At 36.9% G+C, this 24,172-nt stretch overlaps 1 protein-coding gene across 5 annotated transcripts in view; it reads left to right on the top strand.

Annotated features, from left to right (window-relative positions):
• The window catches only part of Rgs7 (regulator of G protein signaling 7), a 371,280-nt gene extending 348,734 nt beyond the window's left edge, over positions 1–22,546 (top strand). For 2 of the 5 annotated variants that reach the window (XM_090340182.1, XM_090340185.1), the window contains 4 exons: positions 2,212–2,398; positions 7,471–7,560; positions 10,075–10,155; positions 21,865–22,546. In XM_090340182.1, coding sequence (XP_090196308.1) covers positions 2,212–2,398; positions 7,471–7,560; positions 10,075–10,149 — 352 coding nt within the window. In that variant the 3' untranslated portion in view covers positions 10,150–10,155; positions 21,865–22,546. Of the gene's footprint in view, positions 1–2,211; positions 2,399–7,470; positions 7,561–9,281; positions 9,336–10,074; positions 10,156–16,854; positions 16,933–21,864 lie in introns of all 5 variants that reach the window. The other 3 variants (XM_090340186.1, XM_090340183.1, XM_090340184.1) reach the window with 3 other exon arrangements.
• Positions 22,547–24,172: the final 1,626 nt, after the last annotated feature.

Here is a 24,172-nt window from a genome sequence, read left to right as displayed (position 1 = left end):
TTGGAGGAAATTGGGACTCCATGTCATTGAGAAGTTTTTCTATATTCCTTATTATTAAATAAAGACAATGGCATTTTAAACAGAGCCCTTTCCATTCTGCTAAGATAGTCCAGCTGTGGCAGTGATGGTGAGGATGAGGAAGGTAACTGTTACCATGGCTAGCAGTATGATGAAGACATGTCATCTCCTACTGGTCTTCTCTGGCACACTCCCAGCCATGCATTAACAATGGACAGCCTTGAATAAGTTGCTTAATCTTTACATCCTTCAGTTTCCCCATTTGCAAACTGATTGAGTTTGTGTGGAGACTGCATGCATTCTCATACCCACCTATGTAATTGTTAATATGAATGTCTTAGTCCTTTGATACTTTATTCTTACTTCCAAGCTCATTTCATTTTAGGTGATATTGCATAAAGACTCCTTTTATCTAGCATCACATTTGGGGTACTTCCCTGCTCAAATTCCAAGACTGTGTAATGCAGGCTTCCTAGAGAATGCTCCTGAGCTTTTTAGCATTTGGAGTCATTTGAATGCAGTATCTTTTCTCAGCTAGTAGTTAGTCTGAGGAGTGGGACTTTCTTGTTCACCATGTGTTGAAAGCATCCTGGAATGATTCACATGGGCGTCAGTTAGAACCTTCATGCACCTTAGACTGCACCAGATGTTCCTGTTAGAGTCTGCAGAGTCTGAGTCAGTGCTTTAGAAGGCATGGTCCTGAACATTGTTTTTCCCCCTGAATTAGTAATGATCATTTTATGTTTAAGGCCAAAGAGGATTATATATGATTACAAATAGCTATAGGAAAATAAACCCTGCAATTGAAACCGGACAATCACTAGACTGAGTAGGATTTGATATTCTGGCTCTGGCTCAAATACATTCTTACGTTCCATAAATCCCAGGCTAAACTTCCATATATGAAGGTACAGCCTCTGTTCCTTAGCCTCTCTGTCAACCTCTCCATCTTCACACTCTGCCATTACAGAAGTCATTATTGACACCTGCTGAGGATAAAGAGACCTGGAAGTTCCTTTTCTATGGATGGTTGCCTTTTCTATTTATAAATTTTTGGTTCAGGTAACTGAATTTAGTTAAGGTAACTTCCATTTGTCTAGAAAAGAACAAAAGACTCTCCTAAGTAAATAATCTTTTATAAAGTCTGGGAATGTTTTATAAATTTAAGTTTTCACCTGGGAATTTCATGAAGAATCATATTTGAAATATTTATCTTCACAATATCATTTCTAGAGATCTAACAGAAAATAAATAACCTTGAGTTATATTAAAAAGTAAATCCGTAAGATAATGTGGTACTTTCTTATACTTTACTGTTCGCTATTACCAATCCACCCTCACTCCAGTATTCTTTCAGCATATATAATCTATCTCTAAATATATTAAAAATAATTTTTAAAAGTATGTTTTCTGTAGCTTCTGAGTTACTCTGATGTCAATGCAAATTTGGCTTTAACCAGCAACAACAGATGAAAGATCCCTATTTCTGGTACTCCCTCACATTCCCAGTACTTAAAAGTATTCATTGCTCTGATTTTTACAACAAGAACACTTTTTGATTCTGTATTAAAGACTCTCTTAGCGCTAGAAAAGTGCTGGAATAATTCTATCGCTAAGTAGAACTTCTGCTTCTGTGGACCAGACCATCAAATTATTTACTTCTTTCTTCACAACATAATTGGAGTAAAGAACCAAAAAAAATTTTTAAATAATGTATTACTTTATCTTCTCCATTACAATCTCTATTCCTATGCCATTAATTCCATCCCAATTTCTCTTTTTTTTTTCTTGTTGCTTTGTTTTTCTTGTGGTGGTTAGTTGTTTTTTTGTTCTTTTTTTTTTTTTTTGAGAAATAGACTCACTATGCAACTTGGCCTAGGCTTGAACTCTAACTCCTGCTGCTTCAGCCTCTAAGGGTCTGGGATCACAGGCAAATGTTCACATGTCCAGTGTTCCAGTGCTCTTGTGTTTCTGGCAACAATACTTTTAATAACATCCAATTAAAATAGGTATTTTATAATATTTCCCTCCAAAGATTTTTTTTGCTTGCTTTTGAGTGGGCTAAGAAGCTAATGGTGAAAGAAGCTAATATAGCTCAAATGGAAGCTGAGCAAGCTGTTGTGTGTTGTAATATGTTGGAAATGAGTCATTTTATAGGAATTTTCACATTAGAAATCTTTGAATTTTATGTAGATTCTGGCTAGCAGTGGAGGACCTCAAGAAAAGGCCTATTCGAGAAGTGCCCTCTCGAGTTCAGGAAATATGGCAGGAATTTCTGGCTCCTGGAGCCCCCAGTGCCATTAACTTGGATTCTAAGAGTTATGACAAGACAATGCAGAATGTGAAGGAACCTGGTCGATACACATTTGAAGATGCTCAGGTACGTATATGGCTGGGCCTCCCCCCAACTTGTATTCCTGAGAGGTGGACTGCTGGGAAGTTTTACCTTTAGTTTCATTCTCACTGGCAGCTATTTACAATTAGTTCAGGCAACTGTGCAAAATGACTTTCATTGAACTAGAAAATAAAAAATGCCTTTCAAAATGAACAATTTTATAAAGACTGGGAGTGCATTATAAATGGAATTTTTTTGTATATGAATTTCAGGAAAATGCTTACTGGATACAGGTGAAAATTTTTCCTTTATTTTTGTCTCTGCTTGGCATGAACACACACAAGTGATGTCCTTCCCTCAGAAACACACCTATGCATATCTTTGGTCTTCAAGATTTTACCATTCATGGGTATGAAATTGTCAGGATTAAATTAGTATAAAATTCTGTCTCACTGAAATGAGCTGTGTCTCTACTGAATAAATATGATTTCAGGCATGATATTTCAAGTCAATTTTTTTTCTTCAGAAGAAAAGGAAAGTAGAAATGGATTTTAATTTCCCAAGACAAAATTTCACTGTTTCTCAAACTAAACCTTAATTGTCTTCTTAGAAACAATTAAAATTTCTGCAATCACTAGAAAACTCAAGATGAAAAAAACTTTTAATGAGGAAATATTTCCTAATGATTTTAGTAGACTGACTTTGTATTGATTGTGTGTGTGTGTGTGTGTGTGTGTGTGTGTGTGTGTGTACGCGTGCCCTTGTCCTGGGGCCTGAAGAATCTGGGTGTTGTTCCTAAGCTTTTATGTTCAAGGCTAGCATTCAATCATTTGAGCCATAGCTCCATTTCTGGCTTTTTTTTTTTTTTTTGATAGTTAATTGGAGATAGTAGTCACATGAACTTTCTTGCCCAGGCTGCTTTCGAACATTAATCCTCAGATCTCAGTCTCCTGAGTATCTAACATTACAGGCATGAGCAACCAGCATCTAACTAAGACTAACTTTTAAATCAGAATATCCATACTTCATAGTTTGTTGAACTTCTTTCAGAGGATTAACTCTAAAAAGAATTTTGCTTTTAATAACAGCAGGACAAAATTACAAAACTGATAGTCAGGAATGAGATAAACAAATGTCCTTCCTTATTTCTACTCTTGGTAGAAAATGCATTTCTTCTTGGCTTTGTTTAAACAAATGAGCTGCTATGTTGAAAAGTTAACAAAAACTTTAGTAGCTGAGCAGACATTCACTCCCTGTGGCTTAGCTATGGCCTCCTAGGTAGAAGTAATTACATTTGACTGAGTCACATAGCAGCGCTCAATGAAAACGTGGATCTGTTGCTTGCTTCCACCTCAGTATCTTTCTTTGACTTCCATATCAAATTCAAACACAGTTTTAGAGTCTGCATTTAGAATGTCCTTCTTAAATTCTTAAACTGGATTTTCTTGTTACTTATATTACTGAATAATATTCTTTTATAATAATGGCTCCAGTGAAATAAATATGCAAAGAATGCATACTCTATAGAAAATATCACTGGCTTTCAGAGTTGCTTTGGTTTTGCTTTTCAATGAAACTCAAATATTTAACTTCAATTTCTTAATTTGTTATAGTTTTTTTTTTAACTCTGTCTTCAAGGATACACTAATTGAAATTCTTGTCCTACTGTCTTAGAGCCAAGGGCAATGAAATGGTTTAGAATGAAAGATATGGATTGAGTTGCCTGGGATCTGAACTGGTCTTTGCACATCAAGTTATTTTGAATCTAAAATAGGGATAAAAATTTGATGTTTTGTGAGGATGGCGCAAACTAACATAGGCCAACCCTTAGAAGAATCTCTGTCATATATACAAGTCTATTCAATTACTGTGCATGCCCAAACTTGCCTTCACATTTATTATTCTTTGAATCTTCACAAAAATGTTATTTTGGTGGGTGCTGGTGACTCATATCTGTAATCTTCTGTAAGCAGGAGGATGAGATCCAAGGATCCTAGTTTGAAGCCTTAATGGGAAATTCCATGAGACTTTTATCTTCAGTAAATGGGCAAAAAGCTAAAGCTGGAGATGTGGCTCAGTAGTAGAATACCAGCTTTGAGAGAAAAAGCTAAGGGACAGTGTTCTGGCCCTAGCCCCAGTACTGGCACAGAAAACATGCAATTTAATAAGTCAGGGAAATGAATGGATAGATCTGAATTTATATTTCTTGTAGTTGATAGATCTTGAGTAAGATGAGATACAAATCCCAGCATGCTCAACTCTAAGACCAAATATTTTTCTATTTATAAAGTACATTCCAGTGCATTTATACTATTCTTTTCATTTTTTAATTTAAATTTTATTATAAAAATGATGTATAGAAGATTACAGTTATATAAGTAAGGTAATGAGCACATTTCTTTTTGAACATTGTTACCCCCTCCCTCATTTTCTACCAATCCCCCCCAACTCTCTCCTAAAGCTGTAAAATTCATTTTTAACAGTGTCTGGTGAGTATTACTGCTAAACTTGTTCATCCTTTGTCTCATTATTTCTGTGATTTTCTCCCCTTCCCCAAATCAGATAAATTTATATATAAGATAAAGCATACAGATATAAAAAAGAGGTGACAACAGGGACTAAACCAAAGGATAAAAAAGAAAGAAAAAAGAAATAACTGCAAACAGTACAATAAAATTGTCTCTTGTTTCCAATTCTTGGAGTCCATTTCGATAAGCATCATTTTATATGGTTATGTGCACATAGCTATTGAGACCTTGTGATCCCCTCCTAAGAATATCCTCCTTTGTTCTCACTGTACAAATGCTTAGAGTGCTGTTTAATTAATCATGTCCATGTGTAATTATTTGTCTTTTACTATCCACTGGAAAATTAAACCACCCAAATCAAATCTTCAAAGAAACAACAGCCCAATTGATACAGGGGTTAAGACTTAAAGAGATACTTCTCTGAAGAAGAAATAAGAATAGCACATGAAGAAATGGTCAAAATCTCCAACCATTAAAAAAAATGCAAAAATGGGGCCAGGAGTTTGGCCTAGTGGTAGAGTGCTTGCCTAGCATGCAGAAAGACCCAGATTCGATTCCTTGGTACCATATACATAGAAAAAAAAGCTGCAATTGGTTCTGAGGCTCAAAGTGGTAGAGCTCTAGCCTTGAGAAAGTCCAAGGACAAGTGCTCAGGCCCTGAGCTCAAGCCCAGGACTGGCAAAAAAAAAAAAAAAAAGATAATGCAAATTGAAGAAACATTGCAATTCAACCTCACCCCAGTTAGAAGGGCCATTATCAAGAAAATTAATAACACTGACAGGGATGTGGCCAAGAGGGAATGCTATTGGACTTTTGGTGGAAATGTAAACTTATTCAACCACCCCAAAAAGCAAACATAGAGCTTTTCTATGACCCAACAATCCCATTCCACTCCTGGGCATTTACCCACAAACCAGCCTGCATTAATGTCACTGGCACAACCATGTTGATTGTAGCAGTATTTACCATAGCTAAGACATGGAATCAACCAAGGTGCCTTTCAGTGGATAAATGGATCAAGAAAATGTGTTATATGCTGGGTGTGGTGGCTCAGGCCTATAATCCTAGCTACTCAGGAGGCTGAGATCTGAGGATTGAGGTTCAAAGCCATCCCAGACACTAAAGTCCATGAGACTTATCTCCAATTAACCACCAGAAAACCGGAAGTGGTGCTGTGGCTCAAAGGGTAGAGCGGTAGCCTTGAGCTCAAGAGCCCAGGGATAACACACAGGCCCAGAGTTCAAGTCCCAGGACTGACAACAAAAAAAAAGAAAAGAAAAGGTGTTATATATACACAATAGAATTCTGTGCTTCCATCAGAAAGTTTGATAGTGCCCCATTTGTAAGAAAATGGAAAGACTTGGAAAAAATGACATTAAGAAAAGTAAGCCAGACCCAAATAAACAGACTGTATAGTTTCCCTCATTTTTAATAACTAGAATATGTCTATAAATCTACATTTGTCCTATTCTTACAGCTCAATCCTGAACTAGATCTTGGGCTTGATTTTTAAGTTGACTAAATTAACTTTTGATTACAAGAATGTTTAAGATAAACAGAGTCATTTCTTCAACTATATATTTTCTTCAAACAAGAAGAGATCTGGACACCCAACTTACTGTAAAATAGTTAAAATCTCTGTATTCAACTGATACTTCACTAGACCAGGAAAACAGGGGTCAGGAGTTTGGCCTAGTGGTAGAGTGCTTGTCTAGCATGCACGAAGCCCTGTGTTTGATTCCTTTGTACCACATACACAGAAAAAGCCAGAAATGGTGTTATGGCTCAAGTGGTAGAGTATTAGCCTTGAGAAAGCTCAAGGACAGTTCCCAGGTCCTGAGTTCAAGCCCCAGCACTGATATATGTAGATAGATAGGTAAGGAGGGAGAGGGGCAGGGAGGAAGAGGGGGAGAGAGAGAGAGACAGAAAGGAGGGAGGAAGGGAGAGAGAGATCACAGAGTTGGGGATAAAACATGGCAGACACATTAGAGTTGAATATTTAAATTTAAATATCTACCAGTTGTGTCACCTTATTAGAAAAAAGTCTCTCAATTTGGGGATTTAACGAGTATCACAAAATTTGTTTTCTGACCCAAAGTATTGTGTAGATGATAAATTTCCATGCCATTTTTTCCAAGGAGAGGAATCCCCTGACCTACCTTGTATCCACTAGCAGATATGGAGTCCAAGAGTGTCCAAGATGGGTGGGTGCTCTTTCTGAAGGCTAGGTCACCCACTTTTAGACTCATGTTTAAAGCTAGCAGATTTAGTCATATTCTCCAGTGTTCTATATAAGTCAGTTTGAAATTATTTTATGTCATCCCATTCATCAAATTTAATTTTTTAAAAATATAACTGGATACAATTTTCTTCTTTGGTAGCTAAAAAAATTTAAACGCTGCTCCATAAATGAAATAATGCATCTGAAGAAGCAAATATCCTGTAAACATAAAATAGTCCCAATAGTCTCAAATAGTCTCAAACACTATTTTCATTGCTTCTAAATTTGTTCCTTAACTGAATGTGTTCTTATTAAAGTAATGTTTTCTGAGAAATAATAAAGGTGCCCTTCAAACTATTTCTTTCTAGGAGCACATTTACAAACTGATGAAAAGTGACTCCTATCCACGTTTCATAAGATCCAGTGCCTATCAGGAGCTCCTACAGGCAAAGAAAAAGGTATTGGGTTCTTTGTGACCTTCATTGACTTTTTTCTTAGACTCACTTAAAATAATTCCTGCCTCTTGGCTCAGGGTATTGAACACATGGTAAGTATATATATACATACTTCAAGACACTTTCCCAAATCTTTCATTTTGTAAGGGACATTTAAGTTGTTTTTGTTGTTGTGATTTTATTGCTTATGTATTATTTTTGTTTGTTTCTGCAGATGTTCATGCTTTACAAAGCTTACTAGAAACCGTTTTCATGTTTCATGTGAAACTTTCATTTAAGGAATGCTTAAGGCAATAAAGTACACCATAAACAAAAAACATCATTGTCAAATGCTTGAGAAGATTTATTTTCAAGCTTTATAAGTAATAAGAGACCCACATTTTTAATGAAAGCTGTCAAAAATAGAATCATTTACATCTGGATACTTTTATTTGGCTTTTATACAGCATTACTTTGTATTATTTTGATGAATTTTATATATCTCAGTACCCAAATACATTTTGAGAGAGTTGTAGTAGACTTTATTATTTAAGTAATATTTATAATCAAAACATGATTGTCAACAAGATGTTGTGGCTCACACCTGTAATCCTAGCTACTCAGGAGACTGAGATCTGAGGATCAAATTTCAAAGCCAGCCCGGCCACAAAAAGACCTGAGACTCTTATTAACCTCTAGAAAAAGGAAAGTGGAGCTTGGCTCTAGGGTAGGGCGGTAGCCTTGAGCTGAAGAGCTCATGGACAGCACCCAGATGGAGTTCAAGCCTCATGACCCACAAAACAAAAACAAAAACAAAAACCCATGACTGTTCATATTTTTTGTTCTATCAATACTATTCATTATTTTTCAGTGTTAAAGTAATTCACAACTTCCTGAAAGTCTAAGACCAACCTCTAGTTTTACATATTTCATATAGTTAGGCTAATAAGACCTTTTAAGCCCAATGTTTTTGCAGCTGGAAATAGCCTTGATTACACTGTCCATTATAGCAACCACCAGCCACATGGTACTGCTTAAATTAAAGTTTAACTAGTTGAAATGCCCTAAAATTCTGGCCAAATTACAAGTGCTCCATAACTACAACCAGAGGCTTCAGTATTGGACAGCGCTGGACAGAATTTGCATGTTTTGGGGGCTGAGAGTTTGGCCTAGTGGTAGAGTGCTTGCCTAGCATGCATGAAAATCCGGTACCACATACTAGAAGTATGGTGTAGCTCAAGTAGTAGAGCTCTAGCCTTAAGAAATCCCAAGGACAGTGCCCAGGCCCTGAGTTCAACCATCAGGACTGGAAAAAGAATGCCCATTTTCTGAAATAACTATCATGCTGCTCAGCCCTACACACAAACAATGGTTTTATCAATAGAAATTTTGCCCTGGTAGAAAAATGTGAGGGCATTCTAAAGTTATGTTTCTCAAGTTTTAAATGTTCAAGTGTTGTAGATGTCACATAAATATTTCACATAGTTACTTCATTTCTGCTTAATTTAATTCTGCTTTAAATTATGCTTTTTTGTTTGCACAAAAATCTCCTTTCAGTGTTAATAAAAAAAAGCATTCATGAATATAGCCTTCATTGGAGGTTGTGCTGCCCCCATGGGCTATGTGATTTAACATAGATTTAGTATTGCATCATTTTATCATCCTGTCTTTTCTGCTCTATATTTTCTTTTGCATTCCCCACCCCCCTTAATTCCTTTCATTCTACCCCATCCCACACATATAAGTCTGGAAACTCAATGGATCGCAGAACATCTTTTGAGAAATTTTCACAGAATATGGTAAGTTTTATTTTTGAGTCATTACAAATCATTAAATCCAAAGAAATTACCCTCAATATCTATTTTATCCCATTTCCCATCTTGTTGCCTTTGATCTAGAAATATTGACTCTATTCAAATCCAGAACTTCATACTTCCTATTTATGTTTCTTCCCCCAGCCTTTGCTGAGTAGATAATTGGTTGCATGTGAACAACATGCATTGAACTGAGGTTTGGAAAGAAGTGTACACATAGAATGAATGAATCCGATATTCTTTATATTTGTACTCCATGTATCCTTTTCCTTATTGACAATAATGCATGCGTTTCTATGTTTGTATCCTGAACTCTTCCTTAGGCTTAAGATATGAAGAACAATGAAGGTTTGGGGCTTCCTATCCCTTCAGTGAGAAAATGATCTAACAGCAGATAAATACCAAAGATATTCTAACTGGTTGTTGGTCACAAGCTAATGCTGCACTAGCATGCATTAGCATACTTGGCATGCAGTAGCATACTTGTTATTTGTTATTTTCCACAAAAATGTTGGAAATTGTTATATAATTCACCTAGGAAAACAGTCATTCTTCTACCAGTATTTTCTTAGCATCTTGCCATGTGTTTTGGTGATATATATTTGTTTGTGGGATACTTTTTTATTTTATTTATTTCTTGAGTTTTGTATTGTGCCAGTGCCTTTGGAACTTTGTGACATTGTGGAAGCTCAAACTAAAGCTTTCAACACATTTATTTTTATAGGGCAGAAACATCCCTATTTTCCCATGCCATAAAAACTGTACACCAACACTGAGGGCCAGCACTAACCTGTTATGAAAAGAGGTAGAAAAATCTTGGTTTATACTCAAGTTTGTCTGCATTGTCTGTTGAGTTGTGTGGTTAGCTCCATGCTGCTGCTGCTGCTGCTGCTGCTGCTGTTGCTGTGTGTGTGTGTGTGTGTGTGTGTGTGTGTGTGTGTGTGTGTTGTGGCTTTTGCTGTGATGGTCAGTTAAGTGAACCTATGTGTGTTGAATTATAAGCAAACTGGATTCAACAAAGACAATGGGTTTTGTTTTCAGTTTTCAAGGATCGTCATGGTAGGACTAACATTTGAATTGTGACTGTGAATAGAGTACTTGAAAGACCTAAACAATAATATGTACTTTCAACATTCAATGTGGCTAAATAAACTAAAGGGATGGAAAATGAGAGATTCCAGCAATTAATCACACTAGAAGCTTTAAATTATTTTTATTGTATCTATTGGAACCTCTACCCTGAGATAGTTCTACATATACATGTTCTACATAGAGTTTTCTTAAATATGCCTTATAGGAAATCATGGAGTGGTAAAGACAATACCAAAATAATTACCTCAAGAATTTGCTGCAAGTAGTAGCCATGAGACATTGAAAAGGCTTTGTGTGCTATTTAAGAATTGATTTGAATTGATCTTTTTCTTATAAAATGTTGACAAAATATGATTCTCTCATTGGAATGGAAGTTTCTGCTGTGAAACTAAGAATGGTAACATGCTTTGCAGAAGGAAAAGAGAAGTAAAAAAGTTATTTCTTCACCTCAAATCCAAGCTTGTCCCACTTCCCAACTCCTATAATAGTACTGTGGTGACACAGGCAAGACTTATCAAGGAGCCAGTAAGAAACAAAGGGCCCCAAAAGACATCTATGTCTTTCGACAATTCCTAATAAATATAAACAGGAAGAACAAGGCAAAAGTCCCTAAAATGTGAGACCAATTCTAGATGTTCTGAGGAAAATGTTATTGAGTAGTTTCTCTCCCTCTCTCTCTCTCTCTCTCTCTCTCTCTCTCTCTCTCTCTCTCTCTCTCTCTCTCTCTCTCTCTCTCTCTCTCTCTCTCTCTCCCCCTCCTTGCCCCTTCCTCCCTATTTGTCTATCCCTTTCTCTGCCTGTCTTACACACACACACACACACACACACACACACACACACACACACACAATGTATAATGACGATTTTCAGACAATCTTCAAAGCCATTGATCATTTTCTATCCAGGAAAATGAGAATTAAATGTTTTGATTGAATATTTTGCTTTATTGTTACCCTGGAGAAATGGAATAAATACACGAGGAAAGCTCTGAGTCTGCGCTTTGATTTGGGATTCAGCAGCTATATCAGGTACCCTAAGTAGCCATATACTAAATTCTCTAAAATATTATAAGTTCCATAGAATAGTTTCAACATAAGATAAAGAATGAGTAATTTTGTTATAATCTGATAGACAAAAGAAGGAAGCTAGGGTTTACAGAAACATTGTATGCATTCTTCTAGCTGCCATTGTAAATTCAAGAAAGCTAAGAAATAAATAATGTCCATGACAGAATGCAAGAGAGAAAACATGAGTAACTAAGTATTTGAGTTAATGACTCATGTTGTTTGAGTGTACCAGACTCATGTTGTTTGAGTGTACCAGATTCTGCCCTAGACATTTTACATACTTTATATTAATTAACCTATTTTAGTAAGGCGGGTGTCATTGTACCTGTTTTATACATAAGAACACTTGGGAGGTATATCTAGGAGATATATAAATTTTCCAAGATCACTTATCCAAATTTATTATATTCAGAAATTATTTGTCTCATTTTGTTCATGCTTGTGCTCCAAGACATTTACCCAACTGGTTGAAAATCCTATCACCCAGCAATAACCTGCTTTCTAATTTGAAGGCCTTTCAAAGTTGTGCCTATTTTAGGGAGTTTTTTTGCAGGTTTCAAAATGGCATCTTATTAACCTAAGTCATAAGAATAACATCTGCTTTTCTCTTACAATAGAATCAGATATGACTTTGTAGCTAGTTTATACTCCAGTATTATTCCCTCCAATATCATTAGATTCATTATTATCTGAACTAATAAACATCTTCCAGCATGTAACAGGATAATTTGAACAAGTAATTAAAAGATGAGTACTGTTTACAGTATTCAGAGCCCCTTCATTTATTTCTTCTTGTTTGTTGTTAGTATGAACAAAAATTTAAGGACAGGTGAGGGGAGGTCACTCTCACAGTGAGGGAGGCCAGTCATTTCCCACAGTCCTGGAGTGTTAAAGCCAGGACTTAGAGATTGCTTATATTCTTTCTATTAAGCCCCAAACAGATGGGATAAGGATCATTCAGATTTGTATAATGCTCTCATCTTGGGTTCCTGTTCAAAAGAATCTTATTCCCTCTGAGTTACTCATCCATGCATCCATTCATTCCCTCATTTAACTATTTATTTGTATATTTATACTGGGGCTGGTTTTGAACTGCTATCTTCAGGTCTCAGCCTCCTGAGTAGCTAGGATTACAGGTGTAAGCCACTATGCCCAGCCATCCTTTTGAGGGGGGCAGTTTTGGGGCTTGAACTCACAACCTGAGCATTGTCCTTGGGCTTTCTAAAGGCCAGAACTCTACTACTTGAGTCATAGTACCACTTCCAGCTTCCCCGCCCCCCCCCCCCCATGTATGTGGTACTGAGGAATTGAACCCCGGGTCCTTGTGCATGCTAGGTAAGCACTCTACTGCTAGGCCAAATTCTTGGTCCTAATTTTTCATCTTATATGATGGAAAATGGTTGTTGCTATAACTTGCCTGGCAGACATGCTGGTTTTCTTGAAGAAGCCCAGAGTGGGTTGGGAGAGGACTGAAGGCAGAGTAAGAAGCCTGTCTATCCACTAGCCAGAGAAGCTGATCTGCAGGACAACATAATGAGGCAAACCTAGAGGAGAAGACCGAGATGGAGAGAGGAGGACCAGTGTCTTGTTCTGAAAAGATATGAAACTCTGTTTGAGAATCAAATATAAGAGAAAGGATTAAGAGAAAGGTTCCACTTGCGTAGCATGTGAGTTTAATCCTAAGTACTCACACACACACACACACACACACCACCGAGACAGATACATAGACACCTGCCCTGCCCCCCACCACACGCTCAGAAGATCTGAGAACTGAAACATTCAGACCAGGAGTTGTATGGACCTTTCCAGCAGAGGAGCAGAGCACAATAGAATGGGGTCTGGGAGACAGTTTATGTTTTGAATTTCATTGGGGCTATCTTTCTCTGGAGATCGGTGGATCTGTTTGCAGGGTTAGTAGCCACTATAGTGGAATACACATTAGATAATATGAACAAAAATTTGATTAGTGCAGTAGAAGTACAAGAGAAAGACAGCTTGAAGGATCAGACTAGAAAAATTTTAAGCCAACATAACAAAAATAAAATAAACTTCAAATTCTCTCAGAGGTGTTCAAAGAGTTATACACCAGTTCACATTATTTTATATTTTGCTTTGATTTTATTGAAAATTTCTTGAGCTTGAATTACTTACTCAAATTAATTTGCATATCATCTGAATGTGCAATATTGTAATTAAGAAAGGCGAAAAGGCATGGGAGGTTTGTTCATGCTTGTCTGTTGAGTGTTAGGTTTGGCAAAGACGTTTACAGCTCTCAACTGTCTATCTCAGTCTCCCTTGCCTCACTGAGTTAAATAGTATTGGACAGAATGAAATAGAGTTGGATTATTTTATCAGTTATCAAGCATATTTGCATACATTTGCATATTCTTTTTCATAAATGTAGCTAGGAGATAAGTGAGTGGAACTGAAGTAGATAAAGATTGACAAATTCTGTTTCCACTGAAAGTAGAGTTCTATTTTAATTATTTCTACTAATGAGGTCACTTCTACTCTTTCACCAGCCAGCCATATCTTCCTAATTTTCTCTTAAGCATTCTAAAGCCATATGGAATATCATGCAAGCTCATCAAACAAAATCCCTATGTTATCTGCATTGTGTATAGTGTAATGCTTGCTGTTATTACTTGGTGTTTTTTAATTTTTTTAGATGTGAGAGTAATAGCAGCAAACTCTGGGCAATGATATACACATTAATTATACCTGTGAATTCCACTAGGCAGAGACTAGCATTTAAATAAACTGAAGTAATTACTGAACTTTTAATACAGGATATGTAAACTGTTTATTATTTCTGTAGATAAACAGTACTCAGCTGTCACTTGCTTTTTTGTTTGGTTTGTTTTCTTGTGGTGCTGGAGATGGAACTCAGCACTTGTGCATGCTAGGTAAGCATTCTACCACTGTGTTACGCTCCATGCCCTGTCAGCCTTGTTCTTTCTTCACCTATTGCAGATAAATTGGGTATTTACATTCTTTTTATGTTCATCTATGTCATAGAAAATGAAATGTACCCAGTAGACATAAAGGATAAGTCACAAAGGAGAAGATTAAGTACATATTCATTTCAATATCTAGCAATATATATCTCTAACACCAAAAAAATCATTAGGAAGTCTCTTTATTACTGAGAATGATGACATGTGTGGAGTACCAAAATTGAAAAGGAATTTAGTGACCTCAGTTTCCAAAATCTCAATCCCCATTCCATTGAATAAATTATCTGCAGGCTCAATGTAAAGTGGGAATCCATGGATTTACTGGATCCTAAGTCCCAAGTATAGAGTATCCGTACATTAAATATGGTACTTGTACACAAAGTACCTGTATAGGAAACTTGGAACCTTCATGTAAAGTGCAATACCTGTAGATTATAGAGTAAAAGGTTCTGTTTTTGAGAAATGTCCTACTTACTTTCCCCTTAGTCTGCAGCTTTTCTGTGCCTTGCAAGTGTTTACTCATGTTCTTCACCCTATGTCTGCATAGAATAAGTTGAACTATTTCTCTAAGGCACCTCTGCAACTTACTTGTAGGTGTTACTTGCATCAACGCTCCATCTCTTGCTGTTGTCTTTCGTTAGTTTCTAGCTTGCCCTTCATTTTTCTGGGATCTAACCATCCCTATCTCAAAATCACTAGGGGCTTGGAAAGTGAGGATCTATGATCACAACCCAAATCTACTGAATCAGTCATTCTCTCTGCATCTACCTGATTATCTTCCCTTTTTCTAGTGCACTGCTTACATATCTCAAAACAAAACAGTGTAACAGTAATTGCCTGGCTATTCAGAAACCTGAGATACAGAGGACTGAAGTTTAAAACTAACCCAGGCAGAAAAGTCCATGAGCCGCCATCTCAATGATATTTAGCAAAAACAAACAAACAAACAAACAAAAACCCACAAAAAAACAGACTGGCAGTACTCAAGCAGTAGAGTACAAATTAAACACACTGAGTGAGCCTAAGCCCCCGAGTTTAAATCTTGCCCCCCCAAACCCCTCTACCACCGAAATCCACACTTTGAGAACCTTCACACTGCACTAGCCACTTCACACTTTCCCTACAAGCCACTCCATACATTGCTTCTCTGACACAATGTTGTTCTCACAATTATGCAACCTCCAGTTGAATCATATAGTGTTCGGCCCATTCGTTCATTCAAATGTCTATTGACAAGTAAATTCTGCACTAATAGAGGATACTAAAACATATTTGAAATTAGAGTATGAAAAGGACAAGATATTTCTATGAACACTAAGCCCAACCCTTAAAATGACTAGATAAAGAAAGATGAGGTAACACTTGCCATCAGGTTTACTTTGGGAGGATTTTTGCATCAGGAAAATGGGCTTCTGGCTTTTTATTCTTGTGATATTGAGATTTGAACACAGGGCCTTGTCACTGTGGGAGGCACTCCTCCATTTGTCACATGTCTCTGTCCTGTGGCTTTAGTTAATTTTCTGATAGAGCCCTACATTTTTTTCATCCAAGGCTAGCCTTGTATCAAAGTTTTCCTACATATTCCTCCTGTGTCACTGGAATTGAAGGCATGCAGTGTCATGCTGGGTAGTCTAATGGGATGAATTTTGTAAGCTTTTGGCCTAGTCTGGCATTGAACTATCATGTTCTCATGATAGTTCTTCCAAAAATCTGGAATTACAGGCAGGAGCCTTTGGTGTCCAGCCGCTATTTTCCTGTTTGTAACTTCCTATGTTTTTTACTGTCTTAGTTGCTTGCCTCCTACATTTGCACCAATAGTCCTTCTATGTCATGAGACTTGAAAGGTGATCTAATCCAGCATGAAGTGGGAATATCGTCTTGCTGGTGTTTTGTATCTAGATGGAAAACTACATTAGCTTTCCAAACCTGGCCTCCAATTATAGCAAAGTGCTTAAATTGAATCTGTTTTTAAAACACCATTTTTCGTCTGACATGTTGCAATTTCTTTTTTTTTTTTCCAGTCTACTCTTTGGTGTCTAGATTTTTGTTTGTTTATTGTTCATTCATTTTAGCATAAGTTTGATTCTTTACCTTCTTTCCATTTCCATCAGATTTTATCTTATAATATATTTTAAAGTTTTATCTTTTTACCTCTACATTAATGTCTGGATTATTTATTTGCTACCCAGTCTTTTAAGTAAAGTCATCAAATTTGCATCATGAATGCATTTGCCAGAATGCCCCCAGCTTATTCAAAATGAGTTGGTAAAATGCTCTTAGCGTATGATAGGAAGACATGAGTTCACTTACCCCTAATGATCAGTGCACCTTGAAGGGGGTTATTCGTTTAGTTATGAACTGCATCTTTCTCTGTCTCATTCACAGAGATACCATGAAAGACTGCTTCATGCCTTACTTAGCCCAAGAGCCTTTGTTTAAAGCAAGCTCCTGTCCTCAAACCTGGTAAACCCTTTTAAACAATATAAATGCGCATGCCCATGACAGATAAAGACCTGACACCATTTTCTATAGGGAGTATTTCGCAAATCAACTATTAGAAGAACAAACTGCTATTCTAAAAAAATTAGCATAGGACTTAGGCAGGATTTTTTAAAATGTCAAGAACTCAGGGCTTGAGCACTGTTGTTTAGCTTTCTTGCTCATAGCTATCACTCTACCACTTGAGCCACAGCTCCACTTCTGGCTTTTGGGTGGTTCATTGGAAATAAGAGTCTCCCAGACTTTTCTACCAGGGCTGTCTTTAAACCTAGATCCTTATATCTCAGTCTCCTGAGTATTTAGGGTTGCAGATGTGAACCCCTTGGCCCCATAGGCAGTTTTAACAGAAGAAATTCAGTCAACAAATACATGAAGAAAACAAAAAGAAAGCATATTGCTCTCATAGCCAAGTATAATTCAGAAAGCAAAAAAAATGAACAAAACTTGCTTCTTCAGTAGAATAGTCTTTTTGGTTGTTGTTACAATAACTAATTTTCTAGTGTTAGTGGAGGCTACGAAAATGAGTTTCCCAGCCATTCTGGAAAGCAAAAGTATATTAATGAAATACAATCTAAAAATAAAATTTAAAAGGCCTTGGGGTTTTACCTCAGTGGTCTATTATTTTTCTGGTATATAACCTGATGAAATGTTCCAAAAGTCTCAACTCTATCAATTTAAAACAATAATTTAACTTCTTACAGTTTAATCACAAAGAAAACCTCACAGAAATGTTTACACAAAACAGGAATATATAACAACTGGAGGTGTGGTACAAGTGGTAAATCACCAGCCATGAGCAAGAAAAGCCAAGTGAGAGAATTGCCAGGTTTAGAATACATTCTGAATGTCTAACAGTTGTTACTTCCTTAAATGCACTAATTGTATATTTAAGTGTAGAATATTATGACAAAAAAAAAACACCCAACAAATTGAACTTATAATGGTGGCTTTTTTCATCTTTCTATTTTGGTGCCAAGCACATTTGACATATTTAACATAAATGCTATATATAATACATATGCAATGTATAAATATACACATGCAATACACATGCATCTATGTATGATTCTATATGTTCAGAACTAAAAAACATTTCACAAATAATACATTCCTTTATTATTATAAATGCACTCTCACATTATCTGATCTCTTCTTCATTCTTTAAATTTCTTTTTTTAAATGCTATTTTCATGTCCCTAAATAGATTTCCTTACATACTGATGCATTCAGTTTGGAAAATAATGATATTTCTAGAAGAAACATATATAATAGCTAGTTGATTAAATATGATCATTTAAATATACACATCATTCAAAATAAACCATACTCTCATGCATGGTACATTTACATTTTCAGATGGGTTATAAAAAAGTTTTAAAAATATGTATTTTTGTGTAAAAGGATGGGAGAGTATGTACTATTAATGTTTCCCTTTACATCTCTAAGTGTTAAACTTATCATTTACATTCTAAGACCTGGAAAGCTGCAATTTTGCTAAAATTACTAGGTGTATTTTAGTAAACTGGTTTAACCCATGGAAGAATTATCCAAACACTCTACTTGGCCTCAGTCCCTCCTTATCAGCCTCCAGTTGAGAAGATCCAGGTTCTGTTAGTTAAGTGTTTAACATATAGGATGTGAGTAGATTACCATCCAGTGCTTCTGAGCCTTTAAGTTAAAAAAAAAATGGCTGATCTTGAGACATTCAAATCTCATTGGCTGATTTCTAGCCATTTATTATTAAAATGGGATTTCCAACTACGGAGTTCAATACATAGAAGTTATTAAATACTTAGGAACTTCTACATTAAAATTTCCTGGCAGTCTCCTGCTTTGTCAGATGAGGCAACTTAGGAAATAATATAATGGAGCCTAAAAATGCAGATTCCTAGTTGAGGAGAATCCAGAAGGCAAGGGTGCAGCTAGGAGGGCTCAGCAGAGAAGTGGGCAAGAAATTCATCCTGGAAGTACGGAGAGATTGTCCACAGCCAGGGCTGAGAGACCAGCTGATGCCTAGGGCAGCTGGAGACCCACTTCATGAGTGGTGGCAGGTAGATTGGAAGCCAGAAAAATCTGGAAACAAATGATTTTCACATCTAAGCAAAGACATTTGTGCTAATAATTGAAACAAGAACATTTTTCAACATGTGCCTTTACTTCAGGCTCTCTCATCTCTCGTTCCTTATGTTCAACAACATCTCATTCTTACCCAGGAAATGATCAGCTCTTTGTATTTCATGGCTATGAACCTGTGCACTAGGACAAACAAGGGGATCACACAAGCTAGTGAAAGGCTACTAATGACCCAGGCCTTCTGCAGTCTGAGAAGCATTGGAAAATGTTCAGGAGACACTTAGAGATACCAGCCACCCTTACAAAGTAATTATGTAAGACTAGCAAGAATGGAGAGGTTAAGTTTAAAAAAAAAAAAAACCAAATTCCAAAGCTGATAACTTTCTGTTCTCTGCTGTAAGAATTTTTATGGCCATCCTCTCCTCTCCCCCCACAAGAAAATCTATCTCTTTATTTCTCCTCTATGTATTGCACTGTGTATCTTTATGACAATAGTAAAACATGAGGGCTGAATCGTACAGGCAAATGGAGCTTCCCACTGCCTCATCACTGCCTCATCGTAGGTCAGGATGTGTGGGCACGGGCAGCAGTCTGGCCGGACTGATGTGTGTCATCACTGCCTCATCGTAGGTCAGGATGTGTGGGCACGGGCAGCAGTCTGGCCGGACTGACGTGCTTCCACTGCTTAGCTACTTGTCTGTTTTTACTCAGTTCAGGCTTCCTGTGCTTATCTTTCTCTTACTACTTTGAAACCGAGGACTGCTCAAAATTAATTAAATGAAATAACTATCTGTAGGTCACTTGAGTAAGCTAACAAAAGCATACATGCCCACATTGTTGTTTGTGGTTTGGGGTTCTTATCTACCTATTTAAAATAGGATCTCCACAAACTGCTTAAGGAAGGAAGGAGTCAGTTGATGATGGGAGGTTTCTCTGTGAGTTCAATCTCAAGTAGCAGCTGCTCTCCAAGCACTCTCTTGGTGGACCAATTAAGCAAGCTCACTTGGATAATCCTTTCTAAGACAACAGGCACATGTGTTTACAGAGTAGGCTATCTCGTGAATGACTTCCTTGTTTTGATATATTTTCTCTCATCATCCATTGTTGATGTTCCTGACAGCAAAAAATGGCCATTTTTAGTACTTATGTGACATATAAAAACTTTATTGATTAAAATTTATGAAATTATTGAGCATTATGAAAGATTATGGAACTATAGGCAATCCTTTAAATGTATGATTCTTTTCCCAAAATGTGGATGCCATGAGCTGCAACTTTTGTACCTAGTCTGTTCCAAATTATGTATAGAAAGATAGATAGATAGATAGATAGATAGATAGATAGATAGATAGATAGATAGATAGATGGATAGATACATAGGTACATAGGTACATACTTACATACATAGATTCTAAGCCCCTAAGGTGATTGCACTAAGCAGTGAGCAATGGGGAAGTTGTTTAGACCAAGAGCGTGGAGCTTTTATGAATGGATCATAGCTTGCATAGGCACCAAGGAGCATGTCTGTGTGACTGAAATGTGAAGACATAGGAGAATACAACATCTGAACACTGAATGTGCAGGCTTCAGGAACTATGGATAGTGAAAGTCGTGTTTATGAGCTGCCCCATTTCTATCTTCTGTTATAGCAGTTAGAACTGAGGGATGACATTTCTCTCAGAGTAAACCACCTATTTGTTAAACTCAGACCACAGTGGGTAGCAAGTTAAGACTATTGAAAGAGTATACATTATCTTCATAGTATATATATTTTCAAAAAGTCCCTTGGTTTCTTCTTGTTGTTATATCCTTTGAAGAGAAAAGAATCAATTGAACGAACAGCTCATCTACTTTTATATTAGAACACAGAAAATGAGAGTTAAACCATCAATTAGCAATTTGTAACATGTTCATACATGTTAAGAATTGTATATGCCTAGAATACCTGTAATTAACAGTATCAAGTTGGCTTTCAACATTTAACAAAAAGGAAAAAAATAGAATACTTACCCAATATTCCATGTACTAACACAGTATATAGAAATCAGATATATCATATTTTTCTGGGGATAGGGCTGAAAGAAGGAAAGAACAGAAACTTTTAGAAACAGAGCTATTAAGTAGATTTGTCTCTAGATTCATAATTACTTCCTTTTTCCCATTCAATCTAAAGAACAAAGGACAGCTTCTATATTTTAAGTTTCCACTAATCATACCATCAAAATGCATTTTATTGAATTAAACACACCTCCCAAATCTCTCAGCATTAACAAATGCAGCACTTAGTTTATGGAATGCATGCATATTGTTCTCTTCCAGAGTAGCATACTAAGATGCGTTAGCATATTAGCATATCTATAATCCTGTGGAAACTTAGGTGCTGCTTCATTGCTAAGCCTTGATGGAACATTTATGGACATGTTTTATGATTTGCTAATGTGTGTTGTGAACCCATCAGTCTGTTTGCAGTGGGGAGGAAGTGACTGGGAGGGTTGAGGGAGGGAAAAAGGGAAAGGATTTTGTTTGATGTGTCTATGGTGGGAGGATGGGAGAAGATGGGGACAAGGGAACTTACATTATGATACACAAAATCAAATGTACTTAAAAGGTTCAATTTGGAGAGTCTCAGTGGTAGTGTGTGAGTGTGTTGAGCATGCATAGAATTCTGGGTTTCATCCCCAGGTTCACACACCAAAATAAAGAACTCAGTTTTGACCTTTGTATAACAAGTCAGCTGAAAAAAATAATGCTTACTAGTATGGAGAGTTTCAGTGATTCTGTGTTTCTTTTCTTTCTTTTTTTATTTCATATTTTTCCCCACAGGGGAAATCTCTCACATCCAAGAGGTTAACAAGTCTTGTTCAGTCTTACTAAATGGATCATCTTGTAGCATGGAAGGAAACTGATGTCATCGCCCATAATTTGTAGCTCATTCTTGTTACCTGGAGCAGAGGATTGTTAGACCAAGATGTTGCATGAAGGAAGGAGCTAAGTGTTCCCTTTTGTGTGCACATGACAACAGCATTCCATTTCAAGGAATTCTGCCATCTCAGCACCTCCATTTCCTACTGTTGACTGCTTTCTTCTGCCTTCTACTAAGCTGGACTTGGGTCTTTTCCTTTTTAACAAGTAAAATAAAACTTTTATTTCCCCTTTTTCTCCTTCTCTTAAAGCTTCTGCTAAGACACACAGTTCACTGAAAATTCAGTCACAAACTGGAAGAATTGTTGAAGAAAAACAAGCATATTATCACTAAGTATACACATGGCTTCACCTGTATTAAACAAATTAGCACAGAAAGGTTCCTTTCACTGATGTATTTAGTCTAAAGCCAGCTGTGTCTCTGTTGTCTATGTTCTCAGTTAGTGTTTCTTGCATTTATTTTTATACCATATTTAAATATGAAGCACCCTTTACTCCGAATGTATTAAAGTTGACCCCTTCTCTGTAAATTTGTGTATGTTTATATTGTTGTTTTATCTTTCATTAAAAGATGCAGAATCTCGTGGTCCTTGTAACTTTTGTCTTAGGGACTAACTAAAAGAAAATGAGAAAGAACCAGAGTTGCAGTTTAGACTCCCACCTCAAAATGTATCTCAGACATCAGGACTGGCTCAGATTGCAAACCCAGAGTTCTAAACTCCTGCAGTTCCCCAGCACATGTCCAACTCTATACCCCTCCCTACCAAAGAGAGAAACATGGCAAAGGGCAAAGAAAGAGGATTACTATTTGACATGGGTATCTTACTTGGAATAGCACTTCACATCATTTTTGGCCATCTTTAGGTACAGACATGTGTTTTCTCTTTAAACAGATGAGGGATTGGTAAAGGAATGAAGGATATCTGTCACAGGAGTCTTCCTGTGGCTAGAGGTTGCAGTAAGTCTGATAACACATAGTCTCTGGGTAGGTATGGTAAGGCCTCACCCTACCTGACCAGGGCACTCGAGGACCTCAGTTTTTCCAGACAAAGTGTTTTGTTCTCATCATTTGAACAGTTGGACTCCCCTAAAATAATCCCTTCTGCTGCAGGAGGGAATGTCTATCCTGTGAGGCTCACTGTTGCTTGAGAATAGTTTAGGTCACTTATCACAAAGATGCTATTTGGTCAGTGCTATCATTCCTATATTCTGAAGTGAATGTCTTAGACAAGGGCAGACACAAATGGAGGTAGACAGGTCAATGTTTTCTTCTGCTTTTAGTTAAATCATATACCCAAGGAAGAAGTCAAAATACTCTTTTTCGGTAAAGCAGTATACGTGCCTGTTATAATGGTACAGGAGCCCAACTCAGGAGGCTGGAAGTAGTTCACTTGGGGCTAATGAAGGAGCAGGTAAGTCCTTCCCACTAAAGAGTACCATACCTTTCCTTCCCCCATTTTGAGAGCCCTGTGAGGGAGATACTCTGCTCGGTGATGAATAAGCCAAGGGATATTGCAATAAGAAGTTGACTGGAGAATAACTTTTCAAGCTAGGAACTGATTTTTTTTTAATTCAAAGCACAATTCTCAATATTTCTGAAGTCCATGAATTTAGCTTTCTAATGATTCAAGATTCCTTTGATAGTAGGTTTTCTCACAAGGGTTTTGTGAGATCACATAAAATAATGGTCATGGCAACACTGCAACCCTGAGACTACTGAGGAAAACAGGTTGAACAATGTTTTTGAAAGCATAGTCAGGTGTATGTTGAAAACACAGAAGAGGAAATGTATGTCTTCTAGCTTCTCAGCTGGTACTCATTTACCAAAACTAGTTTGAGAAGATAAGAACATAGAGATTTCCTTAGTGGAAGCTTTATAAGATGACTTCTTAAGAAAAGGTTAAAACTGAGTGTCTTCATACAAGATTTGGAAAAGAGTACAGTTATAGAAAAGGAAGATATCATTGGGAAAATGAAGAAATCTAGAAAAACTTGATTGCTGGATTCCCCTCGGCTTCTCCCCATCTTCTAAGATAGGGGTGATTCTTTCTGCTGGGTTTGGCAGGCTAGCTCTCACATAAGGATCTGGGCATAGACCTTGAGAAGGTCAGAATCTTTTCCAAACCTGTTATTTCTCAGTTTCCTTTGCTTCAACATATTCATGTGCAAAACATCCTATTTTGGAGTTGTTGGTTCAAAAATTCTGTTG

The sequence above is a fragment of the Megascapheus bottae genome, chromosome 10 (genome assembly GCF_031878675.1).
Source record: "Megascapheus bottae isolate mThoBot1 chromosome 10, mThoBot2.hap1, whole genome shotgun sequence".
Classification (NCBI taxonomy): domain Eukaryota; kingdom Metazoa; phylum Chordata; class Mammalia; order Rodentia; family Geomyidae; genus Megascapheus; species Megascapheus bottae.
Note: the sequence above shows the minus strand (reverse complement) of the source record. Positions and strands in the feature narration are given on the sequence as shown.